At 50.7% G+C, this 19,553-nt stretch overlaps 1 protein-coding gene across 1 annotated transcript; it reads left to right on the top strand.

Annotated features, from left to right (window-relative positions):
• The first annotated feature begins 4,529 nt into the window (after positions 1-4,529).
• On the top strand, positions 4,530-19,470 carry CAP1 (cyclase associated actin cytoskeleton regulatory protein 1). Its single transcript, XM_063355715.1, has 13 exons — positions 4,530-4,663; positions 10,007-10,119; positions 10,577-10,677; positions 11,146-11,223; positions 13,107-13,250; positions 13,347-13,432; positions 13,978-14,083; positions 14,191-14,368; positions 16,356-16,546; positions 16,734-16,857; positions 16,960-17,042; positions 17,543-17,686; positions 18,059-19,470. The coding sequence occupies exons 2-13, from the start codon at positions 10,026-10,028 to the stop codon at positions 18,140-18,142; spliced, it is 1,413 nt and encodes a 470-aa protein (XP_063211785.1). The 5' UTR covers positions 4,530-4,663; positions 10,007-10,025; the 3' UTR covers positions 18,143-19,470.
• Positions 19,471-19,553: the final 83 nt, after the last annotated feature.

The following is a 19,553-nucleotide window of genomic DNA, read 5'->3' as shown; positions in this document are numbered from 1 at the left end:
GATGCCTGTAATAGCATATGGGCTGGGGTTGTGCTGCCCAGAAACCATATGTGGGCGCTGGGATTCAGCCCTGATTCCCAGCTGAGGGGCTCTAAGGGGTAGGGAGTTACCTGTCTGGTGCTAGGTGCTTAGGGAGCCTTCACCTGAGTTGGGGGACACTGCTGGCCATGCTGGAAGGGAGCAGAGGGTTTCTGTCCTGCTTAGGGAACCAGGTTGTCTGGTCCCTTTTGTTCACAAGGGAAAGAGCCTTTCATTATACGTTGGTGAAGGTGCATGTGAGCAGTGGGCTTTGTAGAAAGAGCCTGGCAGGGGTGCAGGCCCATATCCCAGCACTCAGGTCTTGCTCAGTGGGGAGGGCAGGCTGCTGTGGGCACCCCTCTCTCCACTCATACTCACCAGAGTACATTAGTGCACCCCATACCCTTCCCAGGGCCTCGGGTCAAGCTGCAAGGCTCACCTTGAGCCCTGGGGAAACCTGATGGGTGCCAGCACCCAGTGCTCATGGCTGAGCCCAGACTGGTGGGCAGCTCTGCCGCTCTTGCAGAGCTCTCAGAGGGGCATTTCAGGAGGAAATGTCACAGGGCAGCACCGAGGTGAGACAGTGACATGCCATCAGGGCTGGATGTGCCAGGGGGAAGGGAGAGAGGGGGCTGGGAGGTGAGGGGGCAAAGCCAGACCTCAACAGGGGGTCTGGACTGGGGCAAAGCCAGACCTCAACGGGGGGTCTGGGCTGTCCTGGGAGGGCACTCATCCTGGTAGGTGACTGAAGGGAACGAAATCAAGCAAACATCAGTTGTGTCCTCCAAAGGGCGGCACATGAGCCTGCAAAATTGGACTTGCATTTGCATCCTTTGTTTGTCACCACGGGTAGCTTTGCCAAGAGGCAGGTCCCCCCAGCTCCCCGGACAAGGCAGACAGAGGCAGCGGGACAGTCCTCAGGGTGTCCCTGTTCACCCTACGGGGATAAGTGGAAGTGTGAAAAGTTGCTCCTTGCAGAGGGTGAGGAATAACCTCCTTCCTTATCCCCAGGGAAAGGGCAAAGAGCCCCAGGTTTATCTCACAGCAGGAAGAGATTTATGAAACTTTCAAACTGCAACTGGTGTGGACGGTTTTCTGTGGGCCCCTGGGATGGAGGGACCTTTGTGCCCCACGCTGCAGCAGAAATCAAGGGGTTTCTGGGCTGGTTTCATGGACACGTCAAGCTGAGCCAAGCATGGGCTTCCATGAAAAGGGGTATCTGACAGCACAGCCACCCCACTGTGCTGGTACAGTCTCTGGGGTGCTGGATCAGGGAACAGATCCAGGTGGAAATCAGCTCAGCCTGGGAAGCTCTGGGGAGAAGCAGGATTGCCAGAGCAGGGCTGTGCTCGGGACAGAGGTGCTGGCCAGCAGGTCAGGGCGAGCAGGTCCACCTCCCTGGCACACTGACCAGGCTGGGCTCTGTCACCAGCTAGGGAAGGCAGAGTTAACCCAGGGCCAGCTGCGCAGAGGTATTCCTGGGTATAGCTGTCCCCAGGGGTCACCTTGTCTGTGCCATCCAGCTCAGGTCACTCACTTTATCTGCAAATAGAGATTGAAGGCTACCGACCTGTTTTGGTGGGCTTTAGTTAATATTTTGCAAAACCACTGTTTCCAAGGATGTAAGCAGCCAGTATGTGGCCAGAAACTGATGGGGCAGCAAGACTGTTCCCTGCTACCCAATAAAAAATAATCCATTTTCCCAGGAATTAAACTTTAGATTGCTTTGGTGGGAAATGAAATGCCATGTGCAGGCCATCACTCAGGCTTAGCCTTAACCAGAGATGGCTCAGAGAAATCTGAAAGCACAGGACTGCCTTAGCCTCTGCCAGGACTCTGTCTGCTCCTGTGGAGGACTTGGAGGTGACGGAGCACCACAAGGCTGGAGCTCAGACCAGTGGCCCCCTCACACCACAACAAAGCAGGGACAAGTGCTCTCCTTCGGCTGCAACAAGCCAAAAGGCACCATCTAGGGGACACAAAGGTATTTCAGCCATTTCATGGCTAAAAAAAAGGAGCAAATATCCCCACAATGCTTTGAGGAAAGGGGGAACAAGGCATCAACAACCTGGCAGCAGCATGGGGAAGCTGTAAACTTTTCCCTGGAGACAGGACAGTGATGGGCACAGGCTGGCATGGTTTACGGGCACCAGGATCCCCCACAGAGCACTGACCTGGTTTACAGTCCTTCTGTAAACACACAGCTCTTCTGGGACCCAGCCTTACCAGGAACTTGATCTTTGTTCCTTCAGGAACCACACTCAGTTGAACGGACCCACCCCAGAAGCAAACACACCAGCCTGGGGCTGGACTGCAATATCCCCAGCAAGCAGCGCTCTTCCTCTCCCTGGTCTCCGGTTATTTCAAGTTCCCCTACCCAGTCTCGCTTCCTCCTCACAGATGTAGCCCCCGAGGACAGCTCCTGCCTGTGCTGCCCACCAGGATCTCCACTGCCCTCACACCAGTGAGGCAGGACGTGGCTGGTCCTTCGCTGCTCTGACCACGATAGGATGCTATAAAATATAAGTCATTGGCTGCATGGAAAAGAGGTGGTTGTATCTTATTTTCTATTTTGCATCATGTCAATTGATCCTAAAGTGTCTGATCATGATGGAGATGGCTGCAAGAGGCAGATCAGGTGTTGGCAGGATGGAAAATGAGGCAAGAAAAACAGAAATCCAGGCAAATGGCATTGGTGACTGCAGGGAGCTGCTTGTTTCCTCTATAGGAAGGACAATGTGGTGGTGCAGGTCACACTTGGCTCCGTGTGCTTTGCCAGGGCAGCAGCTGAGAGCTGGGGGGGCTGTACGGAGGGGAGGGGGGATAGCGGTGAGCTGCATCTTCACCGAGAAGACACACAACTCCTATCCACTGGCTGTTCAGAAAAATCAACCCCTCAAAGGCTTTTGAACGCCTCCCCAGCTTGCAGGGAGCATGAAGCAGCCAGAGGAGACAACCTCACTAGATGTCAGCAGAGCCACGCTCCCAGCGATCCCGCTCCTAGCCTTTGGCCGATTCCTCCTGTTCCGGCTGGGATCCCACAGATGGAGCCCGGATCTCAGCTCGGGAGCTCATCAGTGGACGGGCCCCGCTTCCAGCCCGTGCTGCGGCAGACGTGACCATCTATGGTAGCGGAGCAGAGGGCAGGAAGCAGTGGTAAAGTCAGCCGACCTCACTGAGTTTTCTCCTCCTTCCCATCCTGTCAACATGTCCCAGCCCTCACCGGTACAGACGCTGTGTCTGTTTGTCTGCACAGACCCCCAGCTCCCAGGACAGCTTTAACTCCCTCCCCAGGGCTGCTATGACCCGAAGATGCAGAGCAAAGCTACAGGTCCCTCACAGCAGGCAGGGACAATTGCTGCTCTTCCTCTAACCGCAGCAGCAAACACCTTTTTAGAACAAGTTCTCCCTTAATGGTAAAAGCAGACAGCGGAGCCCTCTGTGAGAACAATCCCATCTTGACTCCAGGGGCCTCTTCCTGGCTCCGAGTTATTTTTCCCTTGACTGCCCTGTTCTCGGACTCTCCAGCAACAAATCTGGGACAACAATATTTATCCACTCTCTGACAAGTGCTTTGAGACCCTTGGGTCAAAGAGGGTCTGTGAGGACAAGGCTCCAAAGTGCTGCGTACCCAGGGAAGTACAGGAGCCCTGTAGGAATTGTTTCCTGTTTGGGATGAGCCAAAAAGTATACCAAAAGTATAACCGTCTTTGCCACACAGAGCCAGCAATGACAACCACCGCTGGCCCTGAGGCCCAGGGGCCCAGAGCCCCCCAGGATTTACCCTCTGTGAGGCTGTAACTGTTTCGATTGCCAGTAGTTCCCCAGTGGGACCCTTCTCCCATTCCACACCCACTACATGCAGCTCGGAGGGGCCTTGACCTCAGCCCCCTCAACACAGCCATTTGCAATTCCAGAGGACCTGATGTCACCCTTCCGTCTCCTCTTAGCCCCAGCCCAGGCCGCCCCCCTCCCCAGCCAAGTTCTGCCCCTGCAAGGCCGGAGCGATTCCTCTCCACAGGAGAGTGGTCTTATCCCATCTAGCCCCACCTTGGGGGTCGAGGGTGCACCCCCCAGCCACATCTCTAGGGCCCTAGCCTCCAGCCTAACCCCTCTCCCGGCGGTTCCCGCTTCCTCCCAGCATCCCAAAACACCCCCAACCCCTCTCAGGGGGTCCTGGACCTTCTGAGGACCCCAATGTCCCACCAGCCCCTCCCGGGGGGGTCTGCAGCCCTCCTCGAGACCTGCCCTGGGGGGTCCCGGCTACCGCCCCAGCCCCTCTGTGGGGACCTTGGGGACCCCGAAGTCCCCCCAGCCCCTCTGTAGGAACCCCGGAGCCCCACCAGCCCTTTTCCGGGCGTCCCGGCCCTCCCTGGGGGTCCCGGGCCCCATCCCGCCTCTCGCCCCGCCCCCAGCCCCTCCGTGTCCCCGCCCCCAGGCGAGACCCCGCCCTTCCAACCCCACCCCTCGCCCTCTTCGACCACGCCCCTAAGCCCATCCGCCAATCGCAGGGCGGTGTTTGACCGAAGCTCCTCCTCCGCCGGCGCCGCGCAGTGCCGTGCGCACTTCCGGCGCGCGGGGCGGGGGCCGGAAGCGGCGGGTGCTGGGCGGCGCCGGGCGGCGGCGGAGCGGGAGCGGCGGGGAGGTGAGTGCCGGGGCCGGGGCCGGGGGCGAAGTGGGGGGGACGGGCTTCCGGCCGGGGCTGCGCGCTCTGCCCCAGAGCCGGTATCGGCGGGAGGAGGCTCCCGAGGGGCAGCGGCCGCGCCGGGCCTCGAGGCTGGCCGGGGGGTGCCGGTGAGGGGTCGGCCCCGCCCGGGATGCAGGGGGGGCTCCGTCCGCCTGCCAGGACAGCGCTGGGCGGGCGCAGGGAGGCAGAGTGGCTTCTGCCCGGCTGCTAGGGGAAAATCTTTTAAACGTGGAGGTTTCGGGTTAATTTAGTCACGGAACGGTGAAAACTCCCCGACGCGGCTGTTACTGGGGACCGCCACCGCCCACTGGGGCTTCCTGCGGGGAGCGGAGGCGCTTCTTGGGGCGGGGGCCCGGCTGGGGGTGTGTGTCTCTGCGCCCGAGTTCTGCCCGCGGGACACAAATTACTGGGGTCTGGTCCGCCGCCGTCCATCTCGTACGTCGTGTCGGTGGAGGAGCGGGCTGGGGGCCGGTACTTGCCTCCACAGCCCCGGTGAGAGGCGTCAGATCCTGCCCGCTGTGGCTCCGTCCCCTGGAAAAGGAGGGGATCGGGATCTGCTGGCGGCTTTCTGTCCAGAGCCGCCTCTCCCCCGTGATGTGGCGAATGGAGGGGCCGGCAGCTCCCCGGGGCTGGCAGCGCCTGGGTGACTCACGGAGGGAGGGGTGTGTGCCCAGGTGACATATCCAGCTTTCGCCGCCATAGGACTGATGTATCGCAGCCTAAAGCGAGGATATTTCAGTAGTTTGTGCTTCTGACAGACAGGTACTCTCTCTGTCTCCATGGGCTGCAGGTGGCTCTTGGCTTTAGCCTATTGCTGACCTCTCTTGCATTTTGGTGGCGATTAAGGTGGAATAAATATGTAATTGATTGCTTTGGATTTTGTGATAGTGAAATTAAAAAAAAACAACGATACGGGCATTTCATGCAGCAGGTGACAGGATTTTGCACGTCGGGTTCTGGAATTCCCCAAGACCTGGGCTGTAGATGCACATTGCCGAAAGACCAGGAATCAGTGATCTCGAGAAACTGTGATACTCCCTTTCTCTTCCTGAGGCCATCCTTGTGTCCCCGAAATATTGCTGAGCTTTCTGAAAGCCAAAAATACCCCCTATTATTCATGTAACAAAGTTCGGCCAAGCAGCCTCTGCTTGAGCAGGCATAGCTCAGGAGGGATGCTGACAAGGTGCGATGCTCTGAATTCCTGATAGGGAGCTTGGTGCTGTATCCAATTTAGCTTAGATCTGAGATCCTCAGTTACTTCCCTGGTGGATTCGTCACCCTGACGGGGAATGGAAATGAGAGGAGCGTAGCAACGGAGTCTGGCAAGTGCAAATCTCCAATTTCATATAATTGCGATGTACAAGGAGTCCTTGTGCTTGCTCTAGTGTGGAGCAAAGTGACACTTTAACTGTTTCTTAATGCTTGAATAAAAATGCCAAGTAACATTTTTAATAACTTCAGTAGGATTTGTTATTTGGGAGAGCTTAAATAGGGTCCAGATGGATATTTTTTTAATTTTTTTTTTTGTAAGCACTTTTGGTTTTCTAAATAAAGTAGATCTGAAATACCAGCAGTAGACACCATGGGTTCTGGAGCAGTGTCAACAAGCATTGTTGTACTATAAACAGCAGAGATCTCTGTCTTGGCAGCTGCTGGGAGTAGCAATAGCTGTCTTGTGTTTGTGGCTGGTCCTGACAACTGACTAAAATCAGGCATTTGAGTCCTGTCTTGCTTCAAATAGTTCCTTACTCGATGAGCTGAACTGTTTAAAAAAAAAATTCTTTAGGCTTTTGGATGATACAAACGTTGGGAGTCATCTGGTAGCTGATCCCCTGAGATATTCCAGTGTCAGCTCAGAAATAAACTGTGGTATGTTCTTAATTTAGTTGTCCCATCTTTATTCCTTTTGCCTGTAGAAACAGGAAGTAGCTGATGCAAATTTCACGTTGCTGACAGCAGTTTGTTGGGCTTCACAAAAGCTGAATCTGAACAGAGGCGTAGGTTTGACTTGCTTTGGCTATAAAACTAACATTTGTGTCTTCCAGAATGTCTAAGCAAGGACTCAGGTTAGTGTGCTGTCTCAGGCAACCAGAAGAATTTAATTTATACTGGTTTTATGAAAACTTGCTAACTCCTCTGAGGACCAGCCTTTGGCTGGGACGTGCCGACTCCTTGATATTCTCCAAACAGGAAACTCCTCTCGCTGTGGTGTTGTACAGGATTGGCTTTGGGATACTAGTGTTTTTACAAATAAAATCCCTTCCCTCTGTTGCTCTGCTCAGTATATCAAAACAGTCTTGTTGTGGATGAGAGCTTGTTTGCTGTACAGCATGTTCAAAACCATGTTCCCAAGCTCTGATGGGAATAAAGGCTGGTTAATAGATTAACTAAATGTGCTATGAAAATGAATGGACTTTCTGGCCCAGGGTGAAATGTGCGCTTGCTGCAAGTCCATAGCTTCCGCTCCATTGGTAATCAAAGTTCAATTGAATTTAAACAAGACCTAGATTTAAATCCTGCATTATAGTCCCAAAAGGGAGAGCTTCATCTCAACTCCACTTCTGTCAGATGGAGAACTCTAACCCTCGCTGTAGCTTGAAAGCCTTTCGTGTTTCTCCTGAGCACGGGATGATGTGCTGAACAAAAATGACTCTCCAATGATCTGTATGTATCGGCTTCGTCTTTAAAGAGTCAAATGAGATCCTGTTTTATTACTGAGATCTGTGAAGTCAGTTTGTCACTTAATGACAAATTATTCTGCATTCAGAGTGATTAATAGACAGAACACTGCTTAGATGTAGCCCAAGCAGGTCCACTTCGTGATTTATTTTTTTTAATTTTTTTTCCCCTCACTAAACACTGTTCTCTCTGGATTGCAGACTCTGGCTGTTGTTGTTAGTTACAACTAAATCTTTTTATTTCATTCTGGATAGGTATGAAAATGGCAGAAAGAGCTGCATCCACAGGGCAAAGAGCATAGTAAGGGTGAGTCAAGATAGTTTTAGCGGGGAGCGACTGAGATATGGGTACCTGCACTAGGACTGCGTGGTTATGGGTGCCTGCACTAGGACTTTGTGCTGCCTGCACTTAGTTCTGATGTTGCTGCCAATTTACCAAGTGAGTTATCTTACGGGTTGTCCTAATGCTGCCTATTAAAGAGAAATTAAAATAACTTCACCATCTGCCAGATAGCACTGGGTTTTCAAAGCTGGTATCGAGCACTTGTGAGTTCATGGCCTCTGTCGGGGAAACCCACTGAGACCCAGGAAAGACATGTCAAACGGCATGAGACTGGGAGGAATCTGAATCTCAAGGAACACTTTCTTGTTAAAGGACATTAATCCTGACAGCATATCTAGAACTGGTGGGATATGCTCCTTGCAAACAGCATGTTTTATTGCTGGGGTTCAGAAGCAGCTTTCCATCTGGACTTTCTGGTTTGTAATCCTGATTTGAAATGCAGTTTGTGACTCGGTAATGGGGCTGATCAGATTAGAGCCTCGCGTGGAATGTGGTGGGGATCAGTGGTGCAGAACAGCAGCTTTGTCTACCCAGTGCTCTGTAAACCCTGATGTCCTTCCCAAAACCCCTGCGTTACAGCCGTCTGTCTTGCTGCACTCTTGAAGCATAGGAGAGTTTCCTTGACAGGTGGCTCTTTTGGGGAAAAAAACCCACCCTTTTAGTGTGCTGAGAGCCAGGGAGGCAGAACCCCGCTCTTGGCTGCACTTCTGCTTGAAGACGTGAGCCCCATTCTGGATGCATGGTCCTGGGCTGCAGCAGAGCACTGACGATCCTGTGGTCAAGATTTCTACATTGTACAGAATAAAAAAAGAGGTATTCATTACTGTTGATTATATGGGTGGCTGCCCACGGGTTTCAGCCTCTCTGAACTTTTCTGTATCTGGAAGGCATCCAGTCACTGCTGTCCGGTTTTATGCACAGTATCTCCTCTGGCTCACTCTTACACAGAGGAGGAAACCGCTCTCTTCCTCTTGGAAGGGGGGTGGCCTCTCCCCTGCCCTCCCCCCCCACATCAGTGCTGCTTCTCCTGATGCAAGCAGCCGAAAGGGGGCTAGAAAATGGCCTTATTTGTCTTGTGACATCAGTGCTGCTTGTGACTAATGCTGGATCTGCCCCACATCCTCTGGAAATTGGGTGAAAACATGCACTTTGGAGCCGGGCTGAGAAGTCTTGTGAGCAAAAGCAAAACCCTAATTAGAACTTCAGGTTTAGTTTCTGAGAGAGATCTAGTATCAGTTCGTCGATGCAGCCGGATAAACCCTGTCTCCCTTTTTGGGAATGCTGGGGAATGCTCTGGGAAGGATGTTCTTCAGGCAGGATTTTGAGCTCTTGCAAGCTGTTGCAATCAGAAGGAAGCTGTGTCCAGGCCATAATTGTGATTCACATTGTAAAATCTTCTGATGAATGGTGATAAGATAAAAATGCAATTGCTGATTTGCTACTCCCTCCCTGCATTCCCTGTGCATTAGTGTGCTTGGAGCGTGACTTGTCTTGCTTCTTGGTGCAGAGTCTCTGCAAAGCAGTAATTAATGGAAAGTTTATATGACACTTAAGACTTTTCCAGATGAGACGCTTCAAATGACTTATGTGCCTAAATCGCCTTCCTGTGCAGTGCTTGCAGAGTAGATTCTGCAGTTCAGATAACAAAGCCTGTAGAGGAAGAGGATGAACAGGGGCACATTGTTGCAGAAGCAGCTATGCCTTCTTAGCTTGTGCAGCAGCTCATCTTAGTGTGTGCTGGGGGGCTGACGCTTTGTGCTGTAGCGATGCTGGAGTTATAGATGTTCCTTGGAGGAATTCAAGGCTCCGGGAGGTACCTGTGGATGCATTTGCAGAATCAAAACCACTAGTTCTAACCTGAAGTGTGTGAACTCCCAGCAAAGCAGTTGTGCTTGATTTGCTATATGGGCACAGCTGGGACTTTGGCCAAGAACTGACTGCAGTGAGATTCTGTGCAGACCTTTGTTTTATTGAGTGGTGTCAATACAACGTTAGAAGTTGTGAGTTTTAGTATCCTTATATGTGTAAGAAGTCCTTACGATGGAGTAAGACTATGTGGCCATTAAGGACTGACTGTGGCAATAGAAAGTGGCTGTGTGCGTGGCTGTTGCGTAATCCAAATCCGAGGGTACCCTGCTGCCCATCATCAGGGTGCAGAGCTAGGTAGAAATTATTCTTCTGGAACTGGTAGAGCTTGTACCAGACAGCTGATAAACCCTCTTCAGTGTTTGGTGTACAAGTTTCATACTGTCAGAGGATAATTGTGTTCTGTCTCTGCAGGTTGTGGACAGCGGTAGATATGGAAAGACTGGTTGAACGGTTGGAGAAGGCTGTGGAGCGCCTGGAGATGGTGTGCCAAAGACCTGGCATGTGTGAAGATGGCTCTTCCAAAGGTAAGGCCCAAAGCACCTCTCCAGCAGCATCGCCCCCTGGGAGTATCTGGGCTTGAAGCATCATCTGGGTGATGTGTCGGTGTCGGACATCAGCAGTAGCTCTTGCAGAGCAGGCAGTGCTCATGCAGGGCATGCAAAGGGCTGTTAGCTGAACTGGCTGTGCACAGAGGGGAAGTGAGTTTTGCAGCAGATACTGCGCAAATGCAGAGGTGCCTGCGGTTACCGTCTTGCTAAGATAAGGACTTCCTGTGGCTGCAACACTTCCCTCTTCTGCGTTCAGCTGCGTGCTTCGGGCCGAGCCTCCTGCCTTCGGTTGATGTGAGCCAGGAGGGAGGCTGAGCGTGGAGCGGGTGGGAGGTGTGGCCCAGGAGCGCAGTGCATGTGTGTGAGTGCTCCCAGCCCAGGAGCCCACCCAGTGCTTCTCGGTGATACCTTTGCTCTGATTCCTTCTCTGCAGGAGTGGCTCAGTACGTGCAGGCTTTTGATGCCCTTCTGGCTGGCCCAGTAGCTGAATACATCAAGATCAGCAAAGAAGTTGGTGGGGATGTGCAGAAGCATGTAAGGACTTACGTTCTTTCTCCATTCTTGATGCTGCTTGTTCTTCAGGGCTGTTAAGGGCCAAGTTTGCTGTCAGTGTTTGCATTCCTTTAGCACCGTATTCTAGGATGTTTATAATCCCTGAGGATTCAAAACAGATGTAGATGCCCAGATAACCTCCAGCAGATTGCCACCTACACATGTTATGAATCAACTGTCCTTCTTGAAATCTTTGTTAGTTAGGTAGGTGCCTAGCTCTCTTTACAGACTTTGGTGCATGCCTTTAGGAGACCTGGAAACTACCAAGCCCAAGAGCCGTTACACTCTTGTAAGTTTTCTTTGAGGATGGGTGTCTAAAAGAATACATGCTTTGAGATCAGCACAGCTGCTTTCTTATAGACTAGGAACTGCGGGCGGAGGGACCTTTAACGGCTGTCAGTGTTATGCTGGGTACCAGGGAAGCTCTCTCATGTTTCTCTCTGTTCTTAGGCTGAGATGGTTCATGCAGGCTTGATGAGTGAGAGGGCTCTTCTGGTGATGGCATCTCAACATCAACAGCCAGCAGAGGTAAGTTTGGGAAACCACTCATCAGAAACCTTTTATGCCCTTGCCTCAGAGTCAGGGATGACCGCGAGTCTAGGGGAATCTAGGCCATTACAGTTGCTCCAAAAGAGGAACCAGGAGAGGACTGGAGACACTTGCATTTATGAGGAGGCACTTGCTGAAAGCGTGAACTGTTGTGAGTGGTCACCCAATACCAGGCAGAATTATGGAGGTTGATTCTTAGAGCTGCAGAACTGGCAATTTCCAGTCTTTAGAGCAACAAGTTTTCTGTAGCCTGTCAGAGCAGCTTGAGTGTCATCTCACAGCTTCTGTCTCGAGTTTCACCTGGCACCAGCACTGCACAATCACTGTTCCCTCAGATGCAACCTGCAGACAGGAACTTGTCTGAGACAGGAGCCACAGTGGGATTTGCGTAGAACGCGCTTTTCATTATGTGATGCTTATAGACTTTCGGGCATTAAACTCCTTCTGAAGTATAACAGACACTTGTCTCTATTGAATGGCCTCTGAATAATAGCTAGGCTTTTAGGATTGATTTGTCCTTAGCAAGTAATTTAACACTTTACCCTAGGCTGCTGCTTCTCAGCAGGATGTGTGACTGAGATCTGATCCTGAATGCATTGGCTTTTCCCTGCTGAGAACTGTTTTTCCTGAGCAACAGGATCCCACTTTGCTTCTCTTTGCAGTTATTATCTGGCTTAGTCATGGCTTCTACTGTTACATTGTGCTAGCTGCATTTCTGCGCTACTTTCCTATTCACTGCAAAATATGTCTGCATCTTTTCCCCCCAGACTCAGCATTGGAGGGTTGTTTATCTTTCACCAGGCTTGCTGGGATGCTGCTCTGCATAGCCTCTAGTGTGAGAATTTGCTTACAAATTCCACTGACACGTTATTTAAATAAAGGATTATGAACAAACAACAACCTTAATCTAGTGCAGGTCTTTGTGCAGGTTTTCTTGCAGGAGTCTAGTCAGTTCTGGAGAAGACAGTTGAAAATGCAAAATGTATGAACTCTAATTGCATGTGGTGAAGAATTTCCACATCCTGTTACTTGACAGTGGCACTAGGCTGGAGCTTCTGGAAGCGTAGCCTGGCTGTTGGTCCTTGGAACCTCTCTGTTTTCATTTAGAAGAAGGGATAGAAATGCAGAGGCTTTGAAAAGCAAGCTTTGCCCAAATTTGTCTCTCACTGCTGCCACCAGCAGGAGAATTTCTGATTTTAGAGGAAAGAAAAGTTGCCGAAGAGGCACCTCTGGAACTGTTTATTGGCTGCTTTGCTTTGACCTCAGAAGGCTTCTAAGCACTTTCAGTCACCATTGCAAGTGAACAATACACAGAAACAATTTTTATCATTCAAATATTAAAGGCTTGGATTGACTTGAGAAGTAACTTGAATTCTGAAGTTCAGCTTGGTAGGGTGAGTGGAGAACTTGCTGCGACTCCACTTGTAACGCAGGCTGTAGATCCCAAACTGCAAAAACCTGCTTAGCACCCCCTTTCTCTGAGAGTTTATAAAGGACAGAAAAAATTTGACAAACTGTCTTGGAGCAAAAGAATCCAGGAAAGGCAAATGCTATTTCTGTCCTCGTTACTAACAAGCTTTGTCAGTGTCTCTTGGATTGAACATGAGTCACAGTTCTTGGCGTACTCCCATAGTACCAATCCAGTTGGGAGCTATGACTTCAGCCCCGGAGGAGCCAGGCTGTGGGACTGAGCTCGGCTTGCAGGGAGGGCCAAGCCTGGACGGGAGCTGTAGCAGTAACTTGTGCCAGTTGGAGTCTTCCTCTGAGTGACGATCATCTCAGCAGAGCTGCCCGTGAAGATGTGCAGCCATTCCAGAGCAGTACTAATGTTCTTAACTGTTATCATCCCTCTTGTCCCACAGAATGCATTTTCATCACTTCTGAAACCGATTTCAGAGCAAATCCAGGTGGTGCAGAATTTCAGGGAGAAGAACCGTGGTAGCAAACTGTTCAATCACCTATCAGCAGTCAGCGAGAGCATCCCAGCCCTGGGCTGGGTGGCCATGGTAAGAACTCCAGTGGGAAGTGGTTTCTGTGGGCTGCTGGGAAAAGTCTGGTTCCCTGGTCAACTGCTCCACGCCAATGTGTTCTTTCTTCTTTAGGCTCCAAAGCCTGCTCCATACGTGAAGGAAATGACTGATGCTGCCATGTTTTATACCAACCGGATCCTCAAGGAGTACAAGGATGTGTAAGTTCACCTTATCTCGTAAAGGTGTCATTGAATGCAGCAAACAGGGTGTGTAGGGACTGTTCCAGTATCTAACCACGGTCGCCTTGGTCTTTAATTCAGTCTTCCTTTTAAAGGCAGGGTGTAGTTATAAAGCTTCACTTAGCTGTTCTTTCCTGATCTTTAGGGACTGGATTCCTTGCATTCATGTTGCAGCTGGAATCCCTGGTAGCAAGTGTATTGCTGCTCTTGTCTCAGCATCATCTGGTGGCTGAACTGTGTGCCAGGGCAGCAAGTTGTGTCTCGGGAATGGGTCTTGTTGGAAGTACCAGGCTCCTCAATTAAAATGGGTAACAGCGCAGAGCAGGCCTGTGCCCTTCTGCCTGCAGGTGCCAGATTAATGCTGAAGCTAGAATGTGGTGCTGGAGGTGCGAGGCCGCTGTGCTGGTCCAGCTGCGTCTTGCCTGTAGGCTGAGAGGTGGAGAGATGTAAAGAACTGTTTGTAGTTCTTGCGTTTTAATGGCAAATGCACCTGCTCACTCCTCATGATCTCCTTGTGTCCTCAGAGATAAAAAGCACGTGGACTGGGTGAAAGCTTATCTGAGTATCTGGACAGAGCTGCAGGCCTATATCAAAGAGTATCACACCACGGGGCTGACTTGGAGCAAAACGGTGAGTGCTGGCTACATCTGCAGAAGCTTCTTAGATGACCGTTGCATGATTATTGCAGCAGATATGGAGCTTGTGCAATTGCCTTTCCTCTTGCTGGCCTCTTACAGGGTCCTGTAGCAACAGAAGGGTCTAAAGCACCATCCGCTCCCCAAGCCGGGGCTGCACCTCCCCCACCAGGCCCTCCTCCCCCACCTGCTCCTGCCCCTACAAGCTCCAGTACAGATGACTCTGCCTCCCGCTCCGCGCTCTTCGCCCAGATCAATCGGGGAGAAGGCATCACCTCTGGTACGTGGAAATAGGTAGTGAAGCAGGGGGCAGCCGCGAGCGGGAGTGCTGTTGTGCTGCAAATCCTTGTTTTGCTGCTGTCCCTCGATACACCTGCTTAGGAAGTGTGCTTGCAGTAACAAAAGGCCTGAGGATGAGGCTGGGAGCCCGAAGCAGCCCTGAGGCAGTTCACAGGGACAAAGGGAGCACATCTGAGCTAGAATTCTCAGCCTCATCTGTCAGGTGTAGCAAGAAATTAATCTCTAGCTGGAACAGAGAGAGGGAGCCTTTTGGTTGCCTGTGTGTCTCACGTACACGAGGTGCAATTTTGCACCCATTCACATCAGCCTCACCTCCATCCCTGGAAAGATGATGAAACAGCTCCTTCTGGGCGTCATCTCAAGGCATGTGGAGGAAAAGAAAGCTATCAGAAGTACTCAACATGGATTCACCAAGGGGAAATCATGTCTGACTAATCTGATAGCCTTCTATGATGGAATGACTGGATGGATAGATGAGGGGAGGGCAGTGGATGTGGTCTACCTTGACTTCAGCAAGGCATTTGACACGGTCTCCCACAGCATCCTCTTAAGGAAGCTTAGAAAGTGTGGGTTAGATGAATGGACAGCGGGGTGGATTGAAAACTGGTTGAAAGACAGAGCTCAGAGGGTCGTGACAGAGCACAGAGTCCAGTTGGAGGTCAGTGACGAGTGGTGTTCCCCAGGGGTCGGTACTGGGTCCAGTCCTCTTCAATATATTCATCAATGACCTGGATGAAGGGATGCAGTGCACCCTCAGCAAGTTTGCTCATGACACAAAGCTGGGGAGGTGGCTGACACAGCAGAAGGCTGTGCCGCCATACAGAGAGACCTGGACAGGTTGGAGAGTTGGGCAGAGAGGAACCTTATGAAATTCAACAAGGGCAAGTGTAGGGTGCTGCCCCTGGGGAGGAATAACCCCACGCACCAGGACAGGTTGGGGGTGACCTGCTGGAGAGCAGCTCTGTGGAAAGAGACCTGGGAGTCCTGGTGGACAATGAGATGACCATGAGCCAGCAATGTGCCCTTGTGGCCAAAAAGGCCAATGGCATCCTGGGGTGCATCAAGAAGAGTGTGGCCAGCAGGTGGAGGGAGGTCATCCTCCCCCTTTGCTCTGCCCTGGGGAGGCCACATCTGGAGTGCTGTGTCCATTGCTGGGCTCTCCGGTTCAAGAAGGACAGGGAACTGCTGGAGAGGGGACAACAAAGGCCTACCAAGATGATGAGGGACTGGAACAGCTCTCTTAGGAAGAAAGGCTGAGGGATTTGGGTCTCTTCAGTCTGGAAAAAAGATGACTGAGGGGGGACCTTATCAACGCTTATAAATACTTAAAGGGTGGGTATCAGGAGGATGGGGCCAGGCTCTTTTCAATGGTGCCCAGCAACAGGACAAGAGGTAACGGGCACAAACTTGAACATAAGAAGTTCCACCTAAACATGAGAAGGAACTTCTTTGCTTTGAGGGTGGCAGAGCCCTGGCACAGGCTGCCCAGAGAGGTGGTGGAGTCTCCGTCTCTGGAGACATTCCAAACCTCTCTGGACGTGTTCCTGTGCCACCTGCTCTGGGTGACCCTGCTCTGGCAGGGGGTTGGACGGGATGATCTCCAGAGGTCCCTTCCAACCCCTACCATTCTGTGATATCCCTTTTGTGTGTTACTTGGTGAGTGTATCAAGACACACGTGAAACAAAAGTGAGGTGCTTAGCTTGGGGCTTTTTCCAGCTGCAGAGTGGAAGAGCTGGCACCTTCTGGTTCTGCAGTACCTCTTGTGTTCTTGTCAATATTGTGTCAACCGTTCCTTGCTCTCTCTTTCACTTGCTGTCACTTGTGCTTGGGCTTAACTTAGGCCCAGTTGCAATAATTTATTTGTATTTTGAAAAATGTTACCATGATGATTGCTGTGATCACTGATACCTGGTGTTTGTGAAGCTGCATTCTTGGAGCTGGAGCTCAGGTTTGACTTCTCTTGCAGGCTTAAGACATGTTTCAGATGACATGAAGACCCACAAGAATCCAGCATTGAAGAACCAAGGGGGTCCTGTGAGAAGTGGACCCAAACCTTTCACTGCTCCCAAACCATCCTGTAATGCTAATAATCCCTCCCCAAAAACCTCTCCAAAGGCACCTGCGTTGCTAGAATTAGAGGGCAAAAAGTGGAGAGTGGTGAGTGCCTAGCGTCGGCATGAGTGGGTTGGAGGGATGGGAGCTTTGCAGCAGGGAAGGAGGGTCTCCTGAAGACCTTTCTTGTAAGAAAGCAGTTTGCTTTTAGAGGGACAGCACTACCCTGCTGTTCACATGAATTAATTGGTCTGCATTCCAAAAATAAAGTGTGTTTTCCCTGCCTTTTCAGGAAAACCAGGAGAATGCCAGTAACCTGGTAATCAGTGACACAGAGTTGAAGCAGGTAGCATATGTTTTCAAGTGCACAAATAGTACGCTCCAAATCAAAGGCAAGATCAATTCCATCACCCTCGGTAAGTGGAGAAACCCTGAAAACTGCTTCTGCACGCTGGTCTGTTTGCAGAAGGCTGAATCTCCAAAACCTTTCTGTGAGCTACTCTGTCTTTTCTTTGCAGATAACTGTAAGAAGCTAGGGCTGGTGTTCGATGACGTGGTGGGCATCGTAGAGATCATAAACAGCAGGGACGTTAAAGTTCAGGTGAGTGTCTGCGACCTGTTCTCTGTCTGGAGTGTGACTGCTGCACTGTACAACAGGGTGTCTGTAGTATCTGCTTCTTTGAGTTCTGTATTTCCAGAACAGGAATGTGCACCTGTGGAGAACACTCCTGAAACGCCATCTGTCCTACTGCTCTGCCCAGCCCTTGGGAAAGGGCTGAAATTTGCCTCACTGAAGATCAGCTTCAGGGCTCTAGATAAAAAATTAGTTTCTGTGAGGAGGCCAGCAGTAGAATCTACTCCAATTCCAGTTTGGTATCTGATTTGGGATGGTCAATTTGCCCAGCATTCACTGTGGTTTTGTTCTAAAGAGATCAAAATAAGAAATAACGTTGGATTTTTGCCAAAGGTGGGAGTACTTGAATCCAGCATGGGGGCTGGAGTCACACCTCTTGCCTTGAATGCAAACGCAGAAGAAAAATGTTGTGATTGCCCAGTTCAAGCTAATGCTCCTCTTAACTGCTGCTTTGACCACCCTGCTAGGTAATGGGTAAAGTGCCAACGATTTCCATCAACAAGACAGACGGTTGCCACGTGTATCTGAGCAAGAACTCCCTAGACTGTGAAATCGTCAGTGCCAAGTCATCAGAGATGAATGTCCTTATTCCCACAGAGGGTGGTGACTTTGTAAGTGTCAAGTTTTGAAGTCACTGTGGTCTACCTGGGGTCGGGGTAATGCACGGCAGGTTTCGTATTTTGAGCCCTGCAGGGGATGTCACAGTTACAGTGAGGGCTGGAAGGACAATTCTAGACTCTAGACTTGGAGGTTGTGAATGATGATCAGCTGCTAAAACCAGCAGATCAAGTTGTTTGTCTCTACAGTAAGATACTTGCTGTTTTGTGAGAATTTCTTCTTCAGGAGCAGAACAGGCACTGTTTGTGATACAGGAGGGGGCATAGCGTGTATCTAAGAAAAGAAATGCCTAAAGCGGTGGGAGTAGTTACTGGTCTCAGTCATAAACTGTTTTTTGACAACAGATTTCTATTTTTGCCCTCCAGACTGAATTCCCTGTCCCAGAACAGTTCAAGACAGTGTGGAACGGTCAGAAGTTGGTTACCACCGTGACAGAAATTGCTGGTTAAGCAGAAAAGCTCCAAGGCTCACGCCCTCCCCTGGCCCTGCTGTGGGACAAATCTGCTTTCAGATGATTCTCTTAGATTTCTTGTACCTTTCTGCTCTCAAACTGCTTCTCTTCTACCTGAGAGACACAGCTACCTGCTGTCACTGAAATACCTCTGGCTGGGGTTTTGTGTAGGTGGCGGGTCAGTTATCGTCCACATCTATTAGCAGGAAGGTGTATTTTTTTCTCCCCTTGTTCGATCTAACTGCACCAATTGATCAAGTCAGATTTTTGGTGAACTTCACAGCCAGTCCTGGCAGTTGGCTTTCAGAGTGTTGTTCGGGTTTGTTTTTGTATTGCCTTTAAGCAAACTGTTCATGTGAGAGAGGAATGTTGTCCCCTTTTGAACAAATAATGGTTTATGTCGGGGTCCTGAGTACCCAGTTGCTGCGGCAGATGGCTCGAGGTCCTGGAAGCTGCTAATTCCAGCTCTATGTACTAGTTGGTGTCATTACAGAACATGGGAATGGCTTTGTTGGACCAAAGGTTGAGGACTTGGGCCGTAGCATTCCACCCTGATTTCTCTTCCATCATTCCTACTAGCTCAGTGTATTTCTGATTGTGCCATGACAGGAGGTTTTATGTTAACCAGTGCCACGAGAAGGCTGCAGTGGAGTAACTGCAGTTAGGCCCCCCCAGCCGCCGCAGTCTGGCGGGTAGCTTGGAGCTGAGCACCTCTTAATCCCATGGCCCTCCACCCTCGCAAGGGAATCTTTGCCCCAGGGCTTCCTTCTCTGAGCAGCTGAACTCAGGTTCAGTCTTCCAGGACAGTTCTTCTGAACCTGTTCCCTTCTGCAGAGGAAGGGTCTCCTTCATTCCAGGGTCAGTAGTGCAGTATTGTAAATACCCGAGTTGGATCAAGTTCGTTCCTCACTCTCTTCCTCATCCACAGTCGGTCCCCATAAAGTGAATCCTCTCAGCCGCCCCTTTCCCCGTTGCTTGGCTCTTTACTTTGGTGGAAGCTTGTAGCCTCTGTTCCAGGGCCCTGGAGCAGAACGATGGATCTAAGACACAGTACTGTACTGACCCATAAAGGGAGCTGCACGTGCTTTGATCTCCATTTTTCCAATGCCTCGGGTGGCATAAGCATATCTTAAAAGCATTTCCTCTGTAAAGTGTCAATGTTCTTTTTCTCTAGGACAAAACTTACAAAAAAATATGCAATTTTTTTTATTTTGAGACTGTCCTGTGACTTGTACTCGTCTTCTCCTGAGGCTTGTGAAAAAACCTTTCTTATGTACTTAAAATTATACAGAAGATAGAATAAAGTTAATGCCAACTTGCTCATTACAGAGGCTCTTGTTTACTCTTTCGGGGCACACATGAACTCAGGTAGGACAAGATGACCTTTGTTGCCTAACCCTGCCTAGGCT

This window comes from Chroicocephalus ridibundus, chromosome 19 (assembly GCF_963924245.1).
Source record: "Chroicocephalus ridibundus chromosome 19, bChrRid1.1, whole genome shotgun sequence".
In the NCBI taxonomy this organism is placed as follows: Eukaryota; Metazoa; Chordata; class Aves; order Charadriiformes; family Laridae; genus Chroicocephalus; species Chroicocephalus ridibundus.
This window is presented reverse-complemented; position numbering and strand designations above follow the sequence as displayed.